General features: G+C 51.4%; 1 protein-coding gene across 8 annotated transcripts in view; it reads left to right on the forward strand.

Moving 5' to 3' along the window:
- The window catches only part of Msi2 (musashi RNA binding protein 2), a 367,496-nt gene that overhangs the window by 292,243 nt on the left and 58,691 nt on the right, over positions 1-16,562 (forward strand). For all 8 annotated transcript variants that reach the window (XM_078042286.1, XM_078042288.1, XM_078042291.1 and 5 more), the window contains exon 8: positions 874-956. In XM_078042286.1, the coding sequence (XP_077898412.1) occupies positions 874-956 (83 nt within the window). The remainder of the gene's footprint in view (positions 1-873; positions 957-16,562) is intronic.

Below are 16,562 nucleotides of genomic sequence, written 5' to 3' on the forward strand. Positions count from 1 at the left end.
TGCCGGCACTGCGCATGTTCCATCCCATGCAGGGCGTGCCCCTCGTGCGGGTCTATGTGGGACCGTGGTGCTTACTGAGTCGGGTCACAGCTGCGGCCACAGGCAGGAAAAGCGGTCGGGGGTGGGAAGAGAAAAAAGGAAGGGGCAGGAGGGTGGAGAGAGACACTCAGGATGCTGAGCCGCTGTCGCCTGCCAAAATTCTTCAGTGCAGCTTGTCTAGCAAAGCCGGTCTCCAGCCGAGTAAATACAGTGGATAGCTGACGGCTGACAGCAGGCATCAAATAGCCTTAAACTGCCCCAAATCCGCAGCGCTTTTGAAGCGGCAGTAGAAAAAGGATGCCTGCGCAGAACAGAGGCCTGCAACTTTTAATAGTTTCTTCCAGGCCTCAGGATGTCCTGATGAGGTATTAGAGGAAGTAATTCAGGAAGAAAAGGACAAATAACCGCCTCCGTCTGGAGGCCGACCCGAGGGCTGACCATTCCAGCTCCCGGAAAGGGCCAGCGTGGCCCCGCAGTGATCCGCGAGGCTGCTGTTCGCCCACCCGCCTGCCTCTGCGCACAGAGCCGCAGGGCTCTGACCCTCGTAAATAACAGACAAGTCAATTTCTTGTTTGCTTCGGGGCAAATGTAAACCACACAGTGCCCGCTGCATGTGGGTGAAATCATTAACTTTTCCTCGCTGTTGGAAGGGAGCTGGGTACAAATTAGAATCCTTGCCTGGACTTTAAGGTCCTCCCAGGGACCCCGCCCACCCACCCCATCGGGAGCCTATCCTGACTGCAGGCTGTCAAGAGAAACCCCCCCCCCCCAGGGCCTGCCCAGCCCAACTCACCCCACCTCTCTTGTTTTCTCTCTTCCTTCTTTTCCCTTCAGGGTTTGGCTTCGTCACTTTTGAGAATGAAGATGTTGTGGAGAAAGTCTGTGAGATTCATTTCCATGAAATCAATAATAAAATGGTAAGTCTGGGGGGATTGCTGTGATATGGGACACCCCTTCCCCAGCGCACACCGCTTGCCACCTGGCTGCACCCCACATCGTGTGCAGGCTAGGCAGGGGTGGGCACAGGGTCTGGCTAGAGTCTCAGGATTCAGCTCTGTGCGTGATGGCAATGGTTTAGCTCAGCTCTTCTTTAAAGGGCCAAATGGTGTTTTCAGCTCTGCAGCCACACAGCCGACTCTTGGAACTAATCACTCCTGAGTCATGGCACAGAAGCATCCATTGGCTGTATATCCTGTGAATAAGTGGAGCTGTGTTTCAATAAAGCTTTGTTTATAGATTTGGGTTTCATGGAAGTTTCCCGTGTTACCGTTTTATCTATTTATTTACTTATTCTTTATGTGTACGTGGTGCTGGGGATTGATCCCCTGCCTCACATATGCTAGGCAAGTTCTCTACCACTGATCTACATCCCCAGCCCACCAAATACTATCTTTTTTTTTTTTTAACCATTTAAAAACATAGAAACCATTTTAACTCTTGGGCCTTGCAAGGACAGACAGAGGCACTGGATGTGGCCTGTTGAGTTGTAGTTGGCTGACCCCTGGTTTACAATGTGCTTTCCATGCTAGTCTGTGGAGGAGCATATCCTAGATAGGAAGTTTACCAAACTAGTTCTCTTTGGGCCCAGCTGGGTAATTAACACCCCCTCCCCTGGTGGTCAATTAGACTGTGTCTGCCTTCAGGACCAGCTGCTTCCCTTCTTCCCTCTGGCTCTTTGAAGTTCCTTTTCCTGCCACAGCTGCCTCTGGAGGAGGGAGGAGGTTGGACTATGGGATCTGGGGAGCCAGGTAGGCCTCCCAGAGAAGTGGCCACCAGAGGGCGCCATGCCATTCAGTGTGTGCCTATTTGCTATCTCAGGCTCCTCTCTTCAAGTTGGGAAGGGGGTGAGAAACCCCTTCTTTGTTGGTTCTGGAACAAAATGGGAGCTCCAGAAGTTGTTTCTGGAGCCATCCGCAAGTCCTCTGGTGCACCAGCATTTTGGTTGGCCAGCAAAGCTTCCAACCCTCAGAGAAGAGGGAGGGCAAATTCATGTTTCAGTCTCCGCTGTAACTTTGATATTTTCTCCCTTTTGTCAAAACATTCCTTGCTTCTGAAACATACATTTAGATATGAGTTGTATATTGGTCTGATGTGCGTTCACCAACTTTAAATTCAATAATAGAGCTTTTAGTGTGGATAAGATCAAAGCAATCTGCTTAGCATGTGGTGCTACAGGCCTGATTCAATATTTGACTTGCTAATTTTTTCCCAGGGCACTAAAATAATATTGTTCATATTGTTCCTAGCCATCATATGCATCTGAAATGAAAATACTCTTTCTTTGCATACTGCATGTTGGAGACGTCAGTGCATGCTTTAAAACAGGACCAAGGAGATAATACCCCTGGTCCCTTTGTAGGCTTTGTCCCTCAGATGCCAATGCCTTTCCATGGTACCTTTCTCTCTCATTAGGTCACTATTTGCTGTTTTTAAGACTAGAGAGACAGAGGACTTAAACCTGTGTGCAGTGCCTGGATGCCTTGTTTATCCTAGCCAGAGCATGCTACTGATAGGCTCCGCTGAAGGCTGCCTGGGCAGCAGGGAATAGAAGGAGCAGCGGAGAGTGCAGGCAGATGCCCTTCCTGTCCTGCCAGGACTTCACGGTTCATCGGGAAAGGCCCAGTGCAGGAAGAACAGCTCTGTGTGCCACCTGGAATGCAAATACAGCCTTTGACTATTGACAGGCTTGGAAATGAGCCTGAGACCCAGACAGGGAAGGACTTTATCCTCCTCACTGTTCCAGTGGAGAAACTGAGGCCCCGGCTGCCCAGAGAGTGCAGGACCATAGGTCTTGAGTTTTAGTGTGATAAACTGTACAGTTGTCTGAGTGTGGGGTGAAAGGCAAACCCTAGGTGACCAAGAGAAGCCAGAGAAGTTTGTGGCCATTTCTTTTCCGCCCACATTAGGTGACTCTTCCACTCAGGTGGGTGTTAACTTTGACGGGTGTGAGTAACTGGTGAGTCTGGTGTAAAAGATTCTGTCTTCTTTTGAATCTGGGGCTAGTACATGCTCTTTAAGAGGTAAGTCAGAAATGGAAGTAGACAAAGAGGAGGAAGCAGGGCAGAGTGACTAGGATCCCGATGCCCAGCCCAGCCCCACCAACTATGGGCCCCAAGTGGGGGAATTTGGAGGTAGGTGACTGGACATAAGTAAAGCAGGGCTAGCAACAGTGCCACCTCTTTGGGTCATTGGAGGTGGGAGATGCTATGAACATAGAGTTTTGCATGAAGCCTGTCTCGGGGCACAGGCTTGATGAACATGAGCTCTTGCCATTGTCCAGGTCACCTGTCTCTGAAAGATCTTCCTCCAGCCAGCACCCCCTCCTCTGAAAAAGGGTGGGATTGAAAGGGGAGCCTGCATCCTGAGTTGCTTTGAATTCTCTACTGAGACCCAAAGAAAGGAAATGCATTTATACTCTGCTATGGGCAGAATTCAAATGAGAGATCCAGAAAGGCAGAGAACTTGGAGACCACCAGCCAGAAGCCCTGGTGGCTGCTGGAATGTTCATAGTGTGTTTGGTATGCTGGAAGGTGCTGTGACACTGGAAAGGCCAGTCTCTTACAGCCCTTGCTATCTCCCTGGGTCTCAGGGGAGCTGGCAGGTGGCTGTGCCCCTCTCAGCATCCTGCAGTGGAGGGTATTCTGATATTCCTACCAGGAGAGGTCTCATGGCTGATGAGTCACAGAGGTTGGACTTGAATCCAGATCTTTAATTTAATCATGTGTGCCCAGCACTTGGTAGACAATGAGTAACTGTGGAATGAGTAAAGGACTCAGTGAGGGTTCTCATGACAGTGAGGCACGTCATAGCCACTGAAGCCATTTCCAGGCTAATCCCGTTGATAAGTCTCCCAGGCATTTTTAAAACGGAGGGCCTTTCTGTACCATCCAACCAACCAGAGCAGGCCCTAGTGCTCCTGCTTGCTGAGGCCCAGGATAGCTGTCTTCCGGAAGCTGGGATCATAAGACTTCATCCCCTCACCCCCTGTGCAGGCCTCAAGAAGATGTGTGGTCTCTAGGATGAGGCAGGAGGACGTCCAGAAAGACCCAACATGTTGCTTTACGTATCTTATTTGATGATCATGTCCATTCTGATGTAGTCATTACCCCCATTTTACAGATAGGGAAGGCAAGGCAGAGAGAGATTGCAAGCTCACATAGTCAGTAAGTGGCAGCCCCAGAATTCAGGGCCCGAAAGCCGTACTCCAGAGCTCAAGTGTGTATTGCAAGGCCATCCTTCATGTCTGGGCTGAAGGAGACTCTAAAGTTCCTCTTGTTGGCCTCTGGGCCTCCCATGGCCAGTCCGTGTCCTTTCCTTTCCTCCTCAGCCCTATTGTGGCCCATGTTTTTCCTTGATCTTCTAGAAGAAGGGCAGAGGAGACAAGCTCCCTTGGGGCCCGATTCCTGGCTAGGGAGAAGGGCCAAGTTGGGGGCTTAAGGGGTCCCAGTCAGCCACGGATCTCTCAGCCTCTTCCTCCACTGGCACAGAGTTGCCAGTGGCAAGGGACAGGGGCGGGAAGCTACCTGCCACCTGAGCTCAAGGCCCAACCCTGTGAGAGCGAGACTCAGCCCCAGCCAGAGGGAAATGCAAATGTGGCTCTTTATCAATAAACAGGCACAAATGCACTCATGGAGTGATGCTCTGAGAGCAGTCCTCTCTGGCCACTCTGTGAGCCCCATGGCGGGTGCAGCTAATAATGCCTCCTGCCGTTTCCCCCTGATTGAAACAGCCCCTGAGCAGCAGGGACACTTGCTTGATTAGTCGCCAGAGCCCAGCCTTCAGGCAGCTTCCGAGGAGCCGGGCAGCTGCAGGGAGGGAGGCGGGAATTGACAAAGAGCCAGCTCCAGGTTTCCTCAGAGGCCTGGCACGGCCTTCCCCAAAAGGATGTCAGGGAGGTGCCTGGGTAGAGCCTTCTAGACTTGGCTCAGCAGAAGGGATGAGTGTTTACGAGCCATGCCCTCTCCTGTCTGTCCTCATAGCATCCTGAGTAGGGATCCTGTTCCCCCTGACTGTGGGACACAAGAGCTCAGAGCGAAGAAGGGCCTGCTACAGTGGGACAGTTCTGAGTGGCAGTGCTAGATCTGAACCCATGCCAATCTGGCTCCAGACTCTGCTCTTCCCGCTCTACCCTGCTGCCCTCTTGGCAAATGTAATATTTTAAAAAATCTGGGTTGATAACTGACTATGAGGAAGAGATTTTATTCACTTCATAGAAGGGCTATTTCAGGATTCCTTTAGTCCTTTTTCTTATTCCTTTAAGGTGGTCAGGTTTTCAGAAATTTGCTAAGCAACTGGTGAGTACAACTAGTTTGGTGGCCCATTGTCTTTAAATGAAAGGAGACCTGGCCCTGGTGGTCAGCAGGTGGACGTGTCCCAGCAGTTTGGCAGCCTCTGGAAGCTGGCCTGGGCACACCCAGACCCCTGAGTCAGGAGCTGCACGCTGACAAGCCCCTGGTGATTTGTGTGCACATTAAAGTCTGAGAAGCGCCAGGCGAGGATCGTTGCTAATGATGGATAACGTGGGAGCTGTGGGTAATAAATCGTTCATCCAGCGTCAGAAAGAAGGTAGCTGGGAGGGAGGGGAGTGTGGAGCTGGGGCAAGCCTGGCCTCGCTGGGCCTGGCACTGGATCCCCAGGTCTGTCTAGTGCTCTGAGCATCGCCGATGTATGAGGCACAGCTGTAGGCTGGCTTCCTGATAAAGTGCCCGTGTCCTTGTCCCCTCGTTGGGAATGTAGAGACCCCTGCTGGGTCATGTAGAGGCACTGAGAGGTTTGGAACCCAAGACTGAATTTGAGGGTTCACCACTGGTTTTCTGTGACCACCACTGAGTCCCCAATGTGTCTGCATCTGGTTCCTTTTCTGCCAAATTGTGAACACAGAATTGCTGCCTGCTATAGCTCCTCTAAGGCCTTGATTCAGGTCCTGTCTCGCCTGCTCGGTTGCTGCATCTATAATCTGGAAGGCTTGGGAGAGTCAGGCGTGCTGAAAACCACTTGGTAACAGCAAGTGACCTCCACTTGGCCTAAGCCAGGGGCCAACAGACTTTCTGTAAAGGGCCAGATAGTAAATATTTGAGACTTTGAGTGCCATATGGTCCCTGCACAGCTATTCAGCTCTGCCATTGTAACCAAACAGAACCACAGACAATATGCAAATGAGCAGGCGTGGCTGCCTTCAAATAAAACCTTATTTACAAAAACAGGCGGCAGCCAGCCCGATTTGGCCTGCTGGCCATGGTTTGCAACTCTGGGCCTAAACCAATCAAGCAGGAAGCCAGCCAGTTTCGGGGGCTGCTTGTCTCCAGGGGCCAGGTTCACTATTGAATAGTGTTTTATTAGACAGAGGCAAAGAAGAGAGGGGAACCCCAGACAGACACCGGGGCTTGGGATAGCAGCCTGTGGGAAGCTCAGGGTCTTGATTCTTAGGACCCCCCCCACCCCAAGCTCTGAGCAGGAGGAAGTACAGCACAGGGGTGTTGCCAACTGAGAGGCCTTGCTGGCACAGAGTGCCACAAACCCTCTCACAGTTCACTGCCACTTTGTGACCTTGGGCAAGGTGACTTCCTGTCAGTCAGGCTCTCTAGCTGCTCTTACAGAAAGAGGCATTGTTACTGCCTGGCTCAGAGAGTGCGGTGACTTAGGGCCTGTAAAGGGTTTGGAACAGCCAGGCCACGGCACCCTCCACCAAAGGGGTATATGTTTAGTGTCGTCACCTTGGTTCTCAGAATCATCCTGAGTGGACCTATATGGAATCCCTGGGAGGGAGGGTGGGAGGGAGGTGCTTTTCAGGTAAGAAGTGAGTAGCGTGCAGGCCGTGGGCCCAGGCAGGGCTGGTCCCAAGTACCCCAATTGGAGGGGACACTGTCAGTGCCTCTGAGCACAACAGAAGCACCCTGAGACCTTCTCGATCCCAGCAAGCTGAGTCAGACTCTTCAGCCACATCCTCCTTTGGGGAAGTTCCAGAAAAAGCACTTCCAGGAGCGAAGCCTGGGGAGATCTCAGGCCTGCCCTCTTCTGCTCAGGGCACACCTCGGGACTGGGCCTCAGACAGGGCTCTGGAGAGGGAGGGCCAGGAGGATGAGCGAGGAGAGTCCGGAGCTGGCCTCTGGGTCTCAGGACTGTGGTGCTGGGAAGGAGTCATCCCAGGCCAGGTGGGCTTGAGGGCCTCAGCCCCTGGCATAGTGCAGGATGTCTGGGCTCCCGCCAGCGCTCCTCCGCATCCCCCGAAGACCGAGAACTCTATTGGGAACCGGCCCCCCAGTGGTGGGGGTGTGTGTGTGATGTGGGTGGGATTAACTGGGCTTCTGTGTTCACCCTCCTGTTTGTAGCATGGCTCTCACTGGTGAGCTAATTTTAGCCATCCATTCTGCTTCTGTTGCCATTTATAAAATGAGAATGTCAAATGCAATATTAAACAAGCAGGATGAAGGCAGAAAAGGAAATGCCAGAGAGGCATTTAATAAATGAATCTTGTGTTTACGTGGGAGAGGGAGAGATCCTGCGCCCACGCGTCACACACGCATGCAGGCGCCGACTGTTTGTGTACAGGCAGAGTTAATGGGAGCAGAGTGATTTGTGTGTTGGGGCCCCTGGAGGAGGGATGGAGGGAGCTGGGTGGAGGGGGTCAGGGCATGTTGCTCTTTAGGCAGAAGTCACTTGGCCTGCAGGGAGGGGGCACCCAGGTGTGAGTCCTGGCCAAGTCTACACAGAGAAAGCCATGGTGGGTGGGTGTCCTGCGCCTCTGGACACCTGATGCCACTAGCTGCCCAGGTCCAGGATTGTGAGGGGAGAGCAGAGAGACCATTGGAGGGGCTCTCCCTTCTCTTCTGTCCTTCCTGATAGACTTTTATTCCAGATTCTTACTTAAATCTCCCCTTACAGCTGCCGCACCTGACATCCAGGGAGGGTCGCGCCTGATGCTTAAGTTCTCTCTCTTTTAAATAATTGGGTGAGGCTCTCCTGGCAGGGTCTCCGGCAAAGCCCACCAGGGGCTGGAGTAGACGCCCACTTCTTCTCCTGGCAGGATTTGGGCACCTGCTGGAGGCTGAAATTTCTTTTCACTTTGAAACGCCCTTGCAGGTGCCCAGGAATAAAGAGAACAGCTGCTGCTGCCACCGTCAGCTTTTTCCCCAAATACTGTAGCCTGCAAGGCTCCCTTAGCACACCTTGCTGATGCATGGTGTGGGGACTACCTGGCTGGCAGGTGGGGGAGGTTAGGACAAAGGCTGACCATGGGGGAGGGGTAGCTGCTCTCCTTTTCACTCCTGTCTCTTGGATTTGCATGAACACCTGAGCTGGCATTATCACCCTCAGAGAGACTCACCTGGGCTCAGTGTGGAGCAGGGTCAGGGATGTCTCAGCCAACTTGGTGCAGGGCAAGCACTGTGTAGGCTCAGCTCCGACAGCCCCGTGGGGTAGGCACTACTGTCACTCTCACTTACAGATGAGAACGCTGAGTGCAGAGAGAGAAGTTAGCTGCTCTTAATTCAGGGAGGTGGCAGGTGCAGCAGAGAGTTAGAGCTGGGGGACTTGGCCACTGGGAGACACTGCTTCATGATGGACGAGGCCCCTGCTTGCCCTCCGATTGGGGCAGGGTTGGGGGGGGATGCAATTAGTGGGGGTCTTGGACGGTATTGGGGACCAGCTCCTCTCTACCTATTGCCAAACTCTGAGCACCCCCCAGGGAAGAGCCACATCCCCAATGTTCCCATCCGTGTCCACACTCGGCCTGCCTGCCTGGTAAATAGTAGGTGCTTAATATTATTAGTTTATGACCTACTTCACTTTGCCATCACTGATTTTAATAAAACACTGAGCAGAGGAAACAGTGGATGAAATTAATTCCATAAGTGGTAAAGAAATTAATTCTGGAAGCTGGAGTCGGGGATGGTTTCGTGGGAGAAATAGCATCCAGTTGAGCCTGGAGGCTGAGGAGACAGGGGCAGGGAGGGAATGAGAGGGCAGGACCCAGAAGAGGGAGCAGAGATTTTGAAGTTGGGGACCTGCATTTGAATCCTGGATTTGCCTGTGACTGTGGGCAGGACACTCTGCCAAGCCTTGTTTCCTTGTCAACAAGGGGACTAATGATGAGGAAATCAGTGCAGCGAGGGAACAGAGAGTAGGAGACGTCCCTTGAGGACCCTGTGTGCCTGTCCCTGTGCTTGATAGCCATCATGTAAGTGTGTAAGATAACCTGTGAAGATCTCCTGAATGCTACATACGTACACACGTACACAGGGATGTTGTGACGTAGCATGTGGGTGGGGCGCAACAAACTCTGCTCCTTCCTCCCCAGAGGGATCCTGCTGAGTCAGGATCCTAAATCCCATAGGACTCCTGGTGCTTGTCACTAGTGGGTCCCGGCTATTTGTGACAGGTATGTGTCCTCTGAAGACATGTTCTTGTTGGCCGCCGCCACCTCCTATGCTGGCATTTCCATTGCTGTGTGCACAGTAATTCTTCCTGCACAGACTCTGGGGTCCATGCCCACCAGGGGCTTTGGTGCTTGGTCTAGTGCTGGTCTCTGGTCACTAGGACAGTGCCTTGCTTGCCTGGGGAGAGAGAAGAGGGACAGAACACAGAACTGTCTTGCGCTCACCTTCCAGTGTCACCAGAGCCAGCTGGGAAGCCCAGCTGAGCTTGCAGAGGGCAGAAGGGCTGGTGCCATGGGAGAGGTTCTGCAGAATGGTTAAATGTCCTTCCCCTGCTAGATTCCAGAGCCAGGGCTTCTCAGCGTAGCTGTCAGGATTTTCAGGAGTGAAATCACCGTCCCTCACCCTAACCGATGACTTTGTCTCAAGGACTTGCCCTTCCCAAGCCCTGTACTCACCTGGTTGTGAACCTATCCTGCCTCTGGCCCTGGGTGAGAAGAGAATCTTGATGGATTTGGAACCTTGTGAGAGACATTAGGACTGAGAAGAGGTGACCTAACTCTGAAAGCCACACAGAGTGTAGTGGCCAATATGTATCTCAAGCAGGAGTACCACGTGCAAAGAAGAAAGCCTCAGGTCCTGCCTTCCTTCCTTCTCCAGGCCCTCTGTGCCTTTCCTGGGGGGACATGTCGGTGCACGTGCCACCACTCACGTGGCTGCTCCGTACTCGCCTCTGCTGCTGGCCTGACCAGCGTCCTGGTTGTGAGACTTGAGCAGCTGCATGTGCCCATTAACTGTTCTGGTTAATGGCTTTGCTGTTGCCATCTTGAAACTCTTAGCAGTTGTTGAACCAGGGTCCCCTCATCTCCTGTAGCGTTCTGTAGCTGGCCCTGCTCCGGGTGCGCTCTAGGCCAGGCATAGTGCCGGCCCACCCTGGTGGAGCGAAGGCTGGTTTAAGGAGCTCACCTTGGGCGTGACTTCCTAGCCCTGCAAGTTCCCCGAAGGCAGATCTCTGAATCTTGGTAATGAACCTGTAAGAGCCCCACAAAGAATCTTGCTTTCCAAGGGGTCTCTCAGAGATGGACAAGCAGGGCAAGAGGGAGTAACTGGGAAGAAGAGGGGCCGAGGCTGCCGAGAGGCTGGTGGGCAGACGGCAGTGTGTGGTCTTGGGACGCGAGGCTGGCACACTGCTGCCTCTGGCTTTGGACTCTAGTCAAGGTCCCGAGTTTCTGCACTTGGGTTAGTCAAGGTCCCGAGTTTTTGCACTTGGGTGTCTTCTCCTCTTCCCTTCCCCATCTCCTTGGACTGAGCTAAAGATCTAATGGCCAGAGGAGATCTCGGTCAACATTGGGCTTCAGAGAAGCAGTGTTCACCTGCAGGCCACCAGAGCTGACTGCAGAGGAGATGCAGCCTGATCGCTGGCAGGCCTGGCCAGGCTGTTGGATCTCTCAGGAAGGTACCACCTTGGAAACCACAAGACACCCTCCCTGAGCCCTCCCCTCCCCCAAGAGGCCTGGTCCTCTGCTCCCCTCCCTTCCCTTCAACCAGACAGCCAGACGGTCAAGGTCGATGTCTGCAGTACTGGGGAATTCTATCCTTTGAAATAGGCCCCTCTCTTCCTGGAGGAGCAAATAGTTCCTAACAGGACCTGTTTGCAGTGAGAGATGAAGCTGCAAACACAGGCCTCTTCAGGCCAGACAGAGCCTCCTTGTCTTGGGGGTGCATCAAGGCCACGGGTGCAGTGCTTGGGTTTCCCACCGGCCCCCGGGGCTGCGTGCTGACTGGGGCCCTGTGTGTAGAGACCAGGAGAGACAAAAGCCTTTTCACTTCCCAGAGCTTGGCATTCCTCTCTGACTACCCGCCTCTCCCCCAAACACACCCTGGCAGTGAGCTTGCCTCTTCAGGGCCTTCAGATTGCTTGGGCAGGAGTGGCCACTCAGGGCGCCTGCAGAGAAGCCATGCCCTCAGAAGCTCCCGCACCTTCCCTGAAAGCCAATGCCAAGCATCCCCCCAGGGAGAGGGTGTAGTACAGGGGTTGCTCCCCAGCATGAGCCGTGGGTGTAGACAGACCTGGGTTCAAATCCCAGCCCTGCCCCACAAGTACTGATCTGGACTATTGGCTAGGTGTCTGAAATCTGGGCCTTGGTTTCCCGTTTTAGAAGATGAAAATATATATAGCTATAACGGGCATTATTGGGTTCATTGACAAAAAGGTAAATTATTGTATCAGCATTAATTGTCCTGACATGGATAAAACTCAGCTGTGGTTCCCTAAGAAAATGCCCTCATGTATAGGAAATGCAAACCATGATGTGTGTAACTTACTCTCAAATGGGAAAAAAATACAACCTATGGATATAGACATAGTGTGTAAATGGTAAGGCAGAAGTGACCCAATGTTAGCAGTGGCTGAATCGGGTGAAGAGCACTCAGTACAAGAAGCCTCTTACTAAGTTGCTTTGGATGGTGATGGGAAGAGGTCCCCTCTCCCAGATAAGCAGCATGCACAAGGGTGTAGTGACCACAGGTGCAGGCTCACAGCAGGCCCTGATGTGTTGTCTGTAGGAGCTTCCTGTCCAGGGGTAAAGGACTTCCACTGGGTCCCTATCCTAAAACCATAACCACAGGGAATTCAAGGAATCCAGCCCTTCCCTTCCCTCCAAGGCCAGTTTGTTAAGTAAGGCAGCAGATGAGGAGAAGGAAATTTTTTAACAAATCCCATCCACACTGGGGGAGTTGACACGTCCCTGGCATTCGCCCCTGGTGTGGGGTTGTCTTGTGGCTTTGCCAGCTGTGGGATTTGGAAATGGAGGCCTAGTCTTTCTGGTGTGAGCAGCTGGGCACAAGGGGGCCTCTGAGGCTTCTCACAAGCACAACTCTCTGTGGAAGATCCTGCTCCGTTTCTTGCCTGCCGATCCCATTGCTGTCTTCAGTTGCCAGTAGAAACGGTGGCAGTGCCGCCATTGTGAAAAGTGGTTGTTGGGGGGAGACTCAGGGCTAGACTTGCAGGTGTTCCTTCCTCCAGACTTTGCCACCAAGGCTGCCCTGTGAAAAGCACTTGGGGAGGGTGCTTTTCCTTCCCGTGGGAGTGCTAGGAGCATTCTACCATAAAGAGGGGTCTTAGCTGGTGGTGTAGAGACAGCTGGAGCAAGAGGCCAGGCCACCGTGAGGACCACCTGTTTCTGATGACTGCAGGGAGCCTGGCAGGCCGCTCTGGGGCTGCAGTGGGAAGGGGAGCACCATGTCCTGCCCTCTTCCCTATGGTAAGAGCAGCCCTCCATGCCCACTGCCCTAAGAACCCAGACAGCCGAATACCAGGGTACAAGAAATGTGTCCCCTGCCCTGCCTGCTCACAGCCCTTCATTGGTCTCATATGAGAGCCGTCTCCAAGATGGCACCTACTGTCTTGGCCTCCTGGTATTCGTGCCCTTGTGCATTTTCCTCCCATAAGGGATCTAGGCTGGCCCAGTGGAACCAGGAGATGGTGGAAGTGGCTTGGGGTGAATCCCAAGTCGAGGTTAGGAGGAGCCTTACAGCTTCTGCCTGAGTCGTTCCAGAATGCTCGTGCTTGGGACGTTCCCTGTTCCCTCGCAGTTCTTAGCTGCCACGCTGTGAGCGGACCACGTGCCCTGGAGAAGCCGTGGGTGGTGCCCCGGTCAGCACTTGGGCTTCCAGCATAGTCGAGGTTTTCCCTGGCTTCAATCCTGGCCACCATCCAACCACAGCTCCGTGAGAGACCACAGTGAACTCAGAACCACAAGGAAGAATGATCCATGGTCGCTCGAAGCCGCTGAGCTTGAAGCAGTTGATAATCTGGAACGTGTGGATAGCCAGAGGACCCGAGTCCATGACCAGGGCCCAGGAGTCGGCTGGTTTCTCCCAGTTGGTGTCCAACTCTACCCCCCCCTCCCCCCCCGGTTATCATGCCAAGTTCTGTGGCTTTTCCCCAGGGAGGAAGACCCAAATGTGGTTTAACTCCAGAGGCTGCTGAATGACAAGCCCAGAGGTAGCGAGGGGCAGTTCGGTGTGTGAATACTTGCATTCATCTTCAGAGAACAAGACAGGCCGTGCCGGCTCTTTTTCAATAGAATGAGTGTTCTCAGAGGTAGAGGCTGACCTTGTTCATCATCGTGTCCCCCAAAGCCTCACTCTTACCAGGCACAAGTTCCTCTGCAAGGTTGAATTCATTTAGCCTGGACCTCTAGGAGGAGGGGGGCAGTGTGGGCAGGCCTTCTGGTCCGGAGAAATCTTTTGAGAAGCCTTCAGTACAGGCCCAGCGCCCTGCTGTGACCACTGCCTCTCCCTGTCACTCAAATGCCCAGGAAGGGCCTGGGGTCCCCCCCAGAGAGTGCGTATGCCATGGCCCCTGGCCTCAGGGAGCACTTACCATTGACACAGCAGGTGGTTGACAGAACTCTTGTGGCCGGTGCTGCCCAAAGCGACACCAGCAAAGATAGAGCAGAATTAAACAGAGCCGCCAGCCCTGTTCGCTGAGAGGAAGAGTAGGTGGGTTTGTTTAAAATACTCCCATTACAGTCAGTTAACCTTTATGTTCCCTAAATGAAAATTGTATAAACCTGAAATTTTCGTTGATCAGGTTGCCTAGGAACCAGCAGCAGGTTTTCATAAGACAATGGAATAGATTGTCACCGATAGGGCTATTAGGAAGCAAGCTGGTTAGCGGTATTATTCCCCATCCTGGTGTTGGCGTTAGGTAATTATCTCTCTGCCTGTGCAGGGCACGCCCACCTTCCCAGGCTGGGGCAGGTTCACGCAAATAAGATTCCTCAGCTGCCTTTCTCTCTCTGAATCCCTGGAGTCCCGGAGCAAATCACCACCCCTGGGCTTATAAAAGAAACCTAAAAGAGCCAATCTGGTGAATTTATTTATTTTTAATCACCTTTCCTCCTTGTTCCCCTACTTGCAGCAATAATACCCTAGTAGCCCTATTGGTGACAAGCTATTGCATTATCTTATAAAAACTTGGAAAATAAATATCCAAAAAATTTACAGTGGTAACTTTTATTAAAAAGGCCAACCTGAGACACTTCAGTATGTCTTTTTAGTATATTTTTCTCCATTATATGCATTTTTTTTTTTGTCCACAAAGTCACGGTAATTTACAGTTACAAATCAATCTTATCTTACCGTTAGGGTGACCAGTTGTCCTGGTTTGCCTGGAACTAAGGATTTCCTGTATCCGTTCTGTTTTCCAGTGGGCTTTTCTATAGCTGTGTGGCCTTCTATCGGTGTGGATGAGCCAAAATCAGCTTAACCAATTTTTTCAGAACTTTCGGGAGATTTTTTAAATTACTATTATAACTGTTACTTCTGGTGAACAGCCTCATCCATGTGTGCAGTATAGATTCCTACAAGTAGGATTGTTAGGTTAAAGAATGTGCACATTTATAGGTTTTGATGTATCATTTTCTGATATGTATCAGAAAAATATGTTCCAATTCCTATCCCTGTTCCCCGTACCCTCATGATCTCTTACTCAAACAGTCCTTTATCACTGCCAATCTGATAGGTGAAAAATGTCTTATTTGGAGAATGTGTGCTTCTTTACTCTTGTGGTCACTGTCAATTTGTAAATTTCCTGTTCATGTCTTTTACCCATTTCTCTTTTGGATGCTCATCTCATCTCTTCTCATCTCTTAATTACTCTTTGTATTAACCACATTGGTCATTAGTCATGTGAACCATTTTTTTTTTTAAATAATATATACTGCACACAGTTTAGCTAGCTCTTGACATCTCAGGCATGCTCTGAGCAATAGCAGTCTTCTGAGTCACAGCAAAACATCGTATCTCTTATACTAAGTGTAGTTTTTGCTTCTATACCATATGTCCCCAGACTGCTTTTTTTTTTTTTTTTTTTTTGGGGGGGAGAAAGGGAGTTGATGGAGATGGAACCCAGGGAAGCTCTACCACTGAGCTATATCCCCAGCTCTTTATATTTTTTATTTTGAGACAGGGTCTTACTAACTTGCTGAAACTGGCCTTGAACCTGTAATCCTCCTGCCCCAGCCTCCCAAGTCTCTGGGATTACAGATGTGCACCATTGTGCCCTGCCCGAGACTGCTTTTTAAATGAGATGCCTGGTTCCTTTTTCCTCCGTCACTGCCAGGCTGCCGTGCTGTTACTGTTGCTATTAGCGTCCCTGCCTTCCTCTGCCATAGCCTATCTTCATCAGCAGTCGGGTAGATCACCAGCTAACAGTGCTTGTTAAATTTGTCCTTAAACTCAAAGAGCAAGTAAGCCCTGAGCAAGGACTTGAGGTGCCCTGGTAAAATGGTGTAGGAACTTTATCAGGCCAAAGCAATATTTGCCGAGTCATATTCGTATAGTTTAGGTTGCTAAATTAAGTGACCTCTGGGTGTGCACTTATAGGAATAAAACATTTTAGAGGCAAAAGATAGAAAAGATGAGCAACTGCTTGAAGGTGTAGATGGAAAAAAAAAAGAGAGAGACCCTATAATCCAGATGATCAGAATCAGTGTTTAATTCTGTGACGGCCCTCAGGGGAGCAGTGATGTGGTGGAAATGGCAGCATTGCTAACCTAGAAATTTTGAAAGACCTGGGTTCTAGGCCCCCACCTCCTGGAGATGGCTTTCAGCAGGATACCCAAGCCTTCCAGTGCTTGGCTTTCTGATCTGTGAGATAGAGCTAAGACTGAACGGCCTGTCTACTTTATAAGAGAGAGAATCGGATGGCTTGATGGGAAGATCCCTGGCCTGAAGAAACATCAGAGGAATTTGTACAGAGGGCCCAACGACCGCGAAGGCTGGTGATTATTGCTGTTTGCTCACAGACATATCCCTCAGCCATTGGTGGCCTCCTTAACTGTCATGCTTTCTGCACAAGCTTCCATCTGAGCTGGCCTGTGTGTGTGTATCTTTAGCTTATGTCCTTGCTGCCCTTCCAGAACCTAATTTCATCCTTGTAGGTTTTTCCAAAGCAGGATTTGCACAAGTGGTGCGTTTTCTTAAATATTTATTTTGCAGGCCATTTACTCACCTCGGCAAGGCTATTTTTACAGTGAGTAAGGAGCAAGGCTAAAAATAACTTCGCTTGTAACCAGATCGGTTCTGCATTTGACATTTACGTGGAATTCATTTGCATCTCATTTGTTCGCCTCTCTGTTTAAC

This window comes from Ictidomys tridecemlineatus, chromosome 3 (genome assembly GCF_052094955.1).
Source record: "Ictidomys tridecemlineatus isolate mIctTri1 chromosome 3, mIctTri1.hap1, whole genome shotgun sequence".
Lineage (NCBI taxonomy): Eukaryota > Metazoa > Chordata > Mammalia > Rodentia > Sciuridae > Ictidomys > Ictidomys tridecemlineatus.